This window comes from Martes martes (assembly GCF_963455335.1).
Source record: "Martes martes genome assembly, chromosome: 1".
In the NCBI taxonomy this organism is placed as follows: domain Eukaryota; kingdom Metazoa; phylum Chordata; class Mammalia; order Carnivora; family Mustelidae; genus Martes; species Martes martes.
The window spans coordinates 176,650,879-176,660,254 of record NC_137888.1 but is presented as its reverse complement, the minus strand read 5'-3'; the positions used below and the strand labels follow the sequence as shown (position 1 = coordinate 176,660,254).

Here is a 9,376-nt window from a genome sequence, read left to right as displayed (position 1 = left end):
CATTAAAAAACCATCTCCACCATCCAAAAAAGAGAGGGTCCCTTAATGGAATCAGAAATTGGAAATGAAGAATTGTGTGCATTTTGCTTAATATTTGAGTTGAGAGTCAGGTCATTCCTTATTTTCTCCACCGTGTGTTAATAAAACCTGAAAGCTTGTTCCTAGGTGTGAAGGAAACAATTACTTTTTAATTTTTTTTTAATATTTGAGAAGGAATAAAATGGGATCATTTCAATTTTATAATACCATTGAAAAAAAGAAAGCATTACCTATAATAGAATGCAAACTTCAAAAAAAAGTGTCTGGTCCTTATGACTTTTATATGGTTAAGAAAATTCTCATTAATATTTTGCACAGATTCAGAGTGTTAAGAATAACAAAACACTTTAACATTCCTTTCTTTTTCTCGTAACAAACAATGCACAGGGTAGGGGCAGGTATGCTGGGTATTATCTCTACATTTTATAGATGAAAAATTGAGAACTAGAGAGAGAAAGGTGATTTGTAAAGAATCTCACAGCTTTGTCATACCTAAACAAAACAGCACTGTTCCTATCTCTGATGTAGCATTTTCCAACATCCTTTTGAAACACATGCACCCTCTTCAAAAAAGAGTAATTTAAAAAATGTATTTTCACCCTAGAGTATATCAAATGAACATATCAGAATAATACTGATTAAGTCTTCTGAGCAATGCTGTTATAATGGGAACATAACGTTTGGATTAAATAATGAGTTTTTCTACATTAAAAAACAAACAAATAAACATTGTGTGCATGTGTGTGTGCGTTTCCACAGGAGAGCATGTGAGTCTATCCATAGGCAGTGCTTAAAATCATAGCTTATGAAGATCTTTATCAAAAATCTAATGTAGGTAATATGTAAATTCCTTTGGTTTATCAGGTAAATATTAAGGCATTTCAGATTCCCCTAAAAGGATTTACTGTTTTTTTTATTATATTCATATTTTACCTATAGAAAGTTAAAAATACAGAGTTGAAAAAAAAACATGCATAATCACTGCATTTCATGAAAGCACTTATTTTTTGTAACCAATTAACTTTCTAGTAAATAATAAAAAAAAGTTAATATCACCACAAGGCATGTACAATAAAGGACAATACTACAGGTATATAACTTGACACAGCGTGGACATTAGAGATGGCTGAAGTAGAACCCCTTGCATCCATATCTGTCAAAGATGATAAATAGCTTATTAATAAGGATTGTACCAATATAAATAACCAGGGCAAAAGCAATGCCTCTCCTATCAAAATCAAATCATACCATGAACCTAACCTAAAACCACAAGTTATTATTAGCCCTCATTTTATTTATCAATGTAGCATATGTTACTTGCCAAGAATATCTCTAAAAACTCTGACGTACTTAAGTTTTTTTTAAAAAATGAATCAAAGCTTTGTTCATCTAATATTAGTTAACTTTAATTGAAATTGCAAAAACAACTTAATCATTTTGAAAACAATTACATTCTATTACAGACAATTTTGAGATAATTCAATGGTTTAATTAAAGAAAGCTTCATTGTATAAGAGTTTGGAAAAATCTGTGTTTGTTTCTACTTTATGCATTTCTAGAAAAATTATTAGGCATAATATAAAACATCATCTTTAAAAAAAAAAAAAGGAAATCAATAAAAGCTCCATTTTTCTAGAGATGGCCTTGTCTACTCTAGTCCTTGCAAGCTCAGCAGCCGGCACATGTCAGATGAAAAGGCTACTCTTGACTCAGCAGCCCTAAAATGCAAAGATTGTGTCTCTTCCTGCAAAAGCATAGAGTCAACTTTTTGTAACAGTCACACTGTGGTCATACTAGAATGTGAACTCTACATCTTGCACTATTCTAGGAATAAGAGAGTCTATCTTAATTACTTTAAAACCTATGTAATAATCATAACAAGCTTAAATTTCTAGTTTTGCTCTATTGAAGTACATGCAGTTTTTAAAATGTCTATAGTCTGAAATGGTTTATTTATAGATTTTTACACTGTGGAACTCAGTTCTTAGATAAACGCTTTCCATTTCCTGGGTATAGTTTAGTTATTTGTTTGTTTCAGTCTAACTATGGCAGTCTTTATGGTTTCATGTAAAGATAAAATTCTTCTAAGTTTCCATATCCCTCTTTCTCGTTACTTCCTAATGATGTCAGTCATTTTGTTTTCTAAGATTAAAGAGAGAGCTTTTAATCTTATGCCCGAGATTACAGACTAGGTCAAGCCCCATGAAAGGAAACAGGGAACAAGGTTATTTCTGTTACCGAGAACTACAGAATAGAATATGAAGATGGCTTCTACTCTATTTAAACTGAGGTCCCCAAACTCCAAATTTGAGATTTGAAAGAATAAATGAAATTTCTTGCACCACTGTCACTGATAAAATAAGAACATGAGGGGCGCCCGGGTGGCTTAGTCGTTAAGCCTCTGCCTTTGGCTTAGGTCAGGAGCCCAGGCTCCCTGCTCTGGGGGAAGCCTGCTTCCCTCTCTCCCACTCCCCCTACTACTGTTCCCTCTCTAGCCCTGTCTCTCTGTCAAATAAATAAATAAAATCTTAAAAAAAAAAATAGTCCTAAAAATAAAATAAGAACATGAGTCTGTTTCCCTTAACTCTAAAGGTGTAATTTCTATTGTAAAATAGGTTTAATTTGGATTTTGAAAGGAAAAGTTAGTGTGAACCTCCTTCGAATTCAGAAACAAAGAAATTTTTTTAGAAGTGTTTTTTGGTTTGGCCAAGTGGTTCATGACTTTAACAATGTTAAATTTTCCATTTTTTAAAGAATTAGTAAGATTCATGTATAATTTCTAGGAGGCAAACAAAGATCTTACAACTAGTTGGTGCATTTAACATTGCCCTTGAGAAATGTTCAAGAAATTCTGTTCTTTAGAGGCAATCCAAAGGCAAATTTGGGTATACCTCATAAGGAGGAAAAAAATTCAGATTAATAAAATTCTGCTAACTATTTTCCGATGTCTTTTCTATTTGTTATTATCTTTCCTTGTGCTTTGTATCACTCAGGAGAAATTTCTCTGTCATCTCTCATATTCCAAAACGTTCTTACCATTTAGATGGAGGATGTCATGGGGAGGAAAATGGACAGAAGGACATTGACCGACTCACTCTTGGGAGCTCTTAATGCTGATGCTATCCATAAAGTAAATGTTGACTTTGATCAACTTACTGGTTATTCTTGGAATCCTGATCTGTTCGCTACTGGTTCCGTCCCCTCCATCCGTGGTGGCCTTAACTTCAATAATGTAGTCCTCTTTAATGGGCAACAAAAGTTCTGCTGACGTTTTATTTGTGTTCAGCACTTGTACATTATTTTGACTGCTAGTCCTATAGAACACCTAAAATGTATGAACAAATACACTTAATTTCTTACATTACCTATTCTTACTTTATTTCATACAACTGATTACTCTGTTACCTCACTTATATTGTTTATCTTGTAATATTCACCAGAATATAAGTTTCATTCATAGCTCTTTTCATAGGTCTTGGACTAAGGGTCAGCACATACTAGAATCATCAAGTCCTGAAAATCAACGAGGGGAGAAAGAGCAAACTTCTATGGAAGGGTTCAGCTGGCTTGGGCATTTATAAGGCTGGAGAGATGGGGCAAGCCCCTCCTGTACTTATCTTGAAAGCCAGACCCACAGATTAGAGCCAAAATTTTCAGTTGTTTTTTAAGTAGTAAGTATATGGGTGAACATCAGAATTAGCCAAGTATTAACATCATAAACAATTTATAACTATTTTGTCCCAAATCCCTGCGTGACCAGAATTACTTCTCTTAAATTTATATTTAAGAAATCAGACATTTGGGAGAAAAAATACCCTTTTTACAAGAAGTTTGATCTATGTTAAAATCAGATTACGGCAACCACATTACCAGAGTTAGAAAAATCATTCAAACTGAGCTTCCCTTGCCAGGAGTAGGAAAAGAAAGCATTGCAAATATCTTACTTTGTATCCCGTTACTTCTGACTCGTTCTCCATTGCTTTAACTTGTTCCCAATTAAGTAACACTTTAGTGTCTGTAGCATTCCAAACAACATTTCCTGGTGGCTGACTGGGAGCTTGAAATACAAAATGAGAAAATGAACCAGATTTGAACATGAGTGATAATCTACACAGAGCAGATAAATGATGGTTTAAAGGAAGCTTATAAAAAGACAGAAAAATCTCTTTAGTAATATGCAGCATATAGATGGAATCAGAAAAAAAAAATTAAATGTCGCTAAATTTCCTTTTAAACAGGGTTTTCAATTAAATAATGAGAATTCATTTCATCATATTCATGACATCTTTGAGGACATCTCTCAATGGTGGCTGTGGGGCCACTTCTGGAAACATGTTGATAGTGGAGATAAGGAAATTCCTTTATCCACCACTAGAGGGACGCTTGTTGATGTGCCAAGAAAGGCAGGCAGCGTGACCCACTTTGACACATCCAGACAGAGGCTGAGAGAAATTGCCAACTGAGGAGATTAAAGACGCACAAAATGTAGTGTGGATGATTTTTAGGCCAGCGTTGTGTGATGAGATAGGCAAATGGGAGGCAATCAAAGATAAGGGTTACTTATATTTATTCCCATGAACTAACAGCGATTCCCATGAAAAACTACACCAGAGTGTCTATATTCCACTCTTCGTTTTCCGAGTTTTAAATCAATTTTTGAGAAAAATAAGGCGAAACCCTAAAACATTAATGAGAATTTCATTCGGTAATGAATGAAATTCTCTGAGGTTTAAAGACTTGGATTCAAAGCTTAGTTCCCTCTCACGAGCACTAGACCGCATACTCGTGCTGGGGAAAGGGGGCTCGGCGGCAGCACAGACAGGACATTAAAATTCAGTTTCCTGTCAAGCACAAAACAAACACAATATTATCCATTTGGCCACAACCTCACAATTGCCCAAAGCAGTGCTGAAATATGTTGTACTTGTGGATTTAGCCGCAGAATGTGATCTGGTTAACTGAATTTGTAATGGGGAAATGATATAAAATATTGGCTATGCAGGGAAATTTCTAAACATCATTGACTCATGCCACGGGGGAAAGACGGCTGAATTTACAGATGGGAAGAGCTCTCAGATACATTTATGTGACTAATGACACCAAACAAGGCTGTCTTCCCTGCAGACTCTTTTGCTTCGTGTCTGCTCTTTCACACTATTCTATGCTGCCTTTGAAACGGCGCGATCCGGCATTAGCAGAGACTTGAGGTCAGCTCAGAGAGTTCAAGCTGCACTGCTTTGATAACAAAAATGTATATAAAGGCAGTTGCTTTAGGGTTGAAATACTGATGACCGTGTTCTGGTGACTCAGTCCAAATGATACGAATGCACAAGTGTTAGAACATTTTCCCAAAGTCTGTGATTTCCTGTGTCCTGACAGTAGTGTAATGGGACAGGTTCCGCTGGATGTGGCTCAGGGAGCAAAAGCAGCATGGTCTGTTCGACCGAAAGATGCGTGCTCGGGAGGTTGGATTTTATTAATACCCGGCTTGAGTCATGTTGGCTGAATCATCTCTTCCAGCACTAGTCTTGTAGAAGAGATGACTGAAAGTATAACACTGAGGCTTATCTTGTATCAGTTCAAAAACAGATGAGTTGAATGAATGTAGCCTCAATTGGATACTTACAAACAGACACATAAAAACAGGAACAGGGAAAGGAAGAAAAAAATTAAGGTTTGTTCTGGGTCTGATTACCCTTATTCTGAATCACATCAGTGTTTCCTGAGCCTCAGATAATCATGTACCACTGTCATAATTTTTGCTATCTTTAAATAGAAGACTCGATTCAAAAAAATAAACATCTACCTTAGCTTCCTCCCAAACACTAATACTCACACAAGCGTGGGCTTGATATGCTAGTTACGTTCTTACAGTATTCTCTACAATAAATGAAGCATTACTGAATTTTTGAAAAAAGTGTTTGTGAAGCACCCCCGCATCATCTCTCTTACCACCACTGATAAGAATAACATTTTCTGGAAAATTCTATACCAAATAAACTTTCCTTCCATGTTCAAAATCCTATTACTGATAGTAACTAAATGCTTATTAAATATTTATCATACGGGCATGGTAAAATGTGCTTTCATATAGTACAATTTACTTAATTCTCATTGCATTATAATAACGTCCATTTCTGGGGCACCTGGGTGGCTCAGCGGGTTAAACCTCTGCCTATGGCTCAGGTCATGATCTCAGGGTCCTAGGATCGGGCCCTGCATCGTGCTCTCTGCTCAGCAGGGAGCCTGCTTCTCCCTCTCTCTCTGCCTGCCTCTCTGCCTACTTGTGACCTCTCTCTCTGTCAAATAAATAAATAAAATATTAAAAAAAATAATGTCCATTTCTGTACATGGGTAATCAGGAACCAGATACTTAAAAACAATTGTATACTCATGTTCATAACAACAATATTCACAGAGCCAAAAGGTGAAGCACTCTGTCAACAGATGAATGGATAATCAAAATGTGGTATACATGTAAGAGGAAGTATTATTCCGCTTTAAAGACAAAGGAAATTTGCTGACACATGGATAAGCCTTGAGGGTATTATGCAAAGTGAAATAAGCTGGTCAAGAAAAGACAAACTCTGTATGATTCCACTTACATGAAGTACCTAGAGTACTCAAATTTATAAAGACACAAAGGTCTTGCCAGGTCTGGGGGCTGGGAATGGCGATTGTTGTGTAATGGTTACAGAGTTTCAGTTTTATAAGATGAAAGACTTCTAGAATCAGTTACACAACAACCAATCTTAGTGCTATTGAACTACACATTTAAAAATGGGCAAGATGGAAAATTCATGCTCTGTGTATTTTTACAATTAAAAATTTAAAGGGGGCACCCGGGTGGCTCAGTGGGTTAAAGCCTCTGCCTTCGGCTCAGGTCATGATCCCAGGGTCCTGGGATGGAGCCCCACATCAGGCTCTCTGCTCAGCGGGGAGCCTGCTTCCTCCTCTCTCTCTCTGCCTGCCTTTCTGCCTACTTGTGATCTCTGTCTGTCAAATAAATAATAAAAAATAAAATCTAAAAAAAAAAAATTAAAAGCAAGAACTTGCTAAGCGACACAACAGGTAAAAGATATTATGTGGATTCAAGCCGGCTCTGATTAATGCCAAAGTCTAAGCCACCCATATTAGACTGTGCTGAGTTCCCCAGGCCTTATATAACTCCTGAATGACTGATCACAGATTTGTAAATGATGTGAAAATAAATACTAAACAAGAATGTCACAAAACATACTCAACTTCCATTGTCACAGGAATGCTTTTCTTGATTTCTCAGACTATAGTGGGGGCTCTTTTCAGATACCAGGACCTTTCTTCATAATCCTCACTAAAGGTACATTTTACATTTCTTTGTGATTTCATTTTTATTAATATCCAGTTTTTTTAATATCCATTAACCTGTAAGATCTTTGCAAGCAGAGACAAGGTCCTGTAAGGTCTCTGACACAGAGAAGTTTGATATGGTTGATTTTATTCACTAGTCCAATGCCTTGCCAAGGGGTAGACATCAAATTAGATTTTGTAAATGACTGATGTTTTAATGTAAAAAGCACAAACTCAAGGATAAAGAAAACGCTTTTACAGTGTTATTGAGAAATAAGTTTGACCCATTTCCTTTGTGTTAATGAGGAATGAACAAGATTTGGTTAGCCACACTTCTCAAAGGCAGATCAAAATTCAAAATGAACTGTCTAGCTACACGGTTGAAAGTTCTCCAAGACATCCCAACAAATGCTGCACATTTTATAAAGACCAAACTGGGATAGTGAACACTCACTGAGTGTTGAGTCTTGAGATTGAATATGTTCAGTTGTACTGAGGCTAAGATGATAAGAAACATCACATAAAGAAAGAACAGAGTAAGAAAAACACCCCCAGTCACTTGATTTCACTTCTTTTTTTTTTTAAATTTAGACTAAACAGTGGGCAGCATGTTCAAGAACTTGGAATTCGAGGTCTAGCCGAAGCAGTAAAAATACGTGGCAACTCGTCTGCTCAGAGCGCTTCCTGGGGGCAGACCCTTCCTAAATCAAGATGCCGTCACACCAACTTCTCAAAGCTATTATTTATTCTGTACAAGGTTTCACTGGACATCAGACATTCTACTCTTGCTTACACAGTAAACAAGTGCACATCAGCCCTTTGGCTCAGGTTCACAGGGCTTCCCTGGGGAAGGGGGTCAGGCCAGTTAAACTTGGGGTGTCTTTCTCTGATGCCTCCTTCTGGGAGCATTGGAAAGCTTCAGGCTCCAAGGGGCACAAGCTGGGCCCAGCCCCATGTGGATGCACAAAACTGGTATATTGATTCAATGACTTATTCAAGAAATATCTGTATGTTAAGGGTTAAGGAAAAAAGGAATAAGGAGGTGACAACATCTGGAGTAGATTTGGAAAGGCAAATTATGTTTTTTATATGTAGAGGCAAGAGAGGGAAAGGTATCCAGCACAGGGATAAACATATGCCAAGGCACAAAGGCAGGACACAGCAAGGTACTGCGGAGAGCTCCGAAGTTTTGACTGGTTACAAGGTAGCGAGGAGGAGAAGGGATGGAGCAGATGCAGCTGAAGAAGAAAGTAGGAGCCAGATGCTGAAGGGTCCAGGAGACCAAAGGAACTAGAAAAGGAAATTTTTTGCAGGCAATTCGGAAGGCCATACATCAGTGAAGGTAGGGAAGTGATACTACCAGTGTTGTGGTTTCACAGATCTTTGTGGGAGCAGAAGGAAAAGGAGGAAGATCTTGGTGGGCATTCTGTCGGGAGAATCTGGTAGCACTTCACGGAAGAGAGAGTAAAGGTCAGTTCGCGTGACGATGATTGCCGTGGAGTTGGAGGGATGGAACAGACACGACATTTGTGTAAACTCAACAAGTCATGATGACTGACATCGCATGGGTGCTGGCAATAAAAAGCAAAGCTAATGCTAGCTGATGACACAGACCTGGGGGAACAATGTCTCCAGCTGGAATTACCTTTGACTACATATTTAATAACAACTTCTTATGTGTTAGAGATCCTTCTCAGTACATTAAGCAAAGAGATAGACATGTTCTCTGACTTCTAACCATGGGTCTTATTAGTGGTTCCCAAGGATTAATATTTCTACCACTAGAGATGATTTTAGGTGGATGACATTTTTAATTGGAAATATGTACATATTTTCATGTTAAGTTAAAAAAAAAAGCCTGTCATATCCAATTCTTGATTCACAGATACAATTCTTTTGGATGAAGCCAATATTGATACATCTGTGGTAATCTACTTCACACATAACACACAGATCATTAAAACTAGGTTCTAAATAATGATACAGAACAAAGGCTATTATGCAAACA

General features: G+C 37.1%; 1 protein-coding gene across 1 annotated transcript in view; it reads right to left on the bottom strand.

Moving 5' to 3' along the window:
- Window positions 1-1,091: 1,091 nt before the first annotated feature.
- The window catches only part of CNTN3 (contactin 3), a gene marked incomplete at both ends in the record, with an annotated part of 249,580 nt that continues 241,295 nt past the window's right edge, over window positions 1,092-9,376 (bottom strand). The window contains 3 exons of the mRNA XM_080825412.1: window positions 1,092-1,192; window positions 3,196-3,364; window positions 3,984-4,096. Coding sequence (XP_080681538.1) covers window positions 1,092-1,192; window positions 3,196-3,364; window positions 3,984-4,096 — 383 coding nt within the window. The remainder of the gene's footprint in view (window positions 1,193-3,195; window positions 3,365-3,983; window positions 4,097-9,376) is intronic.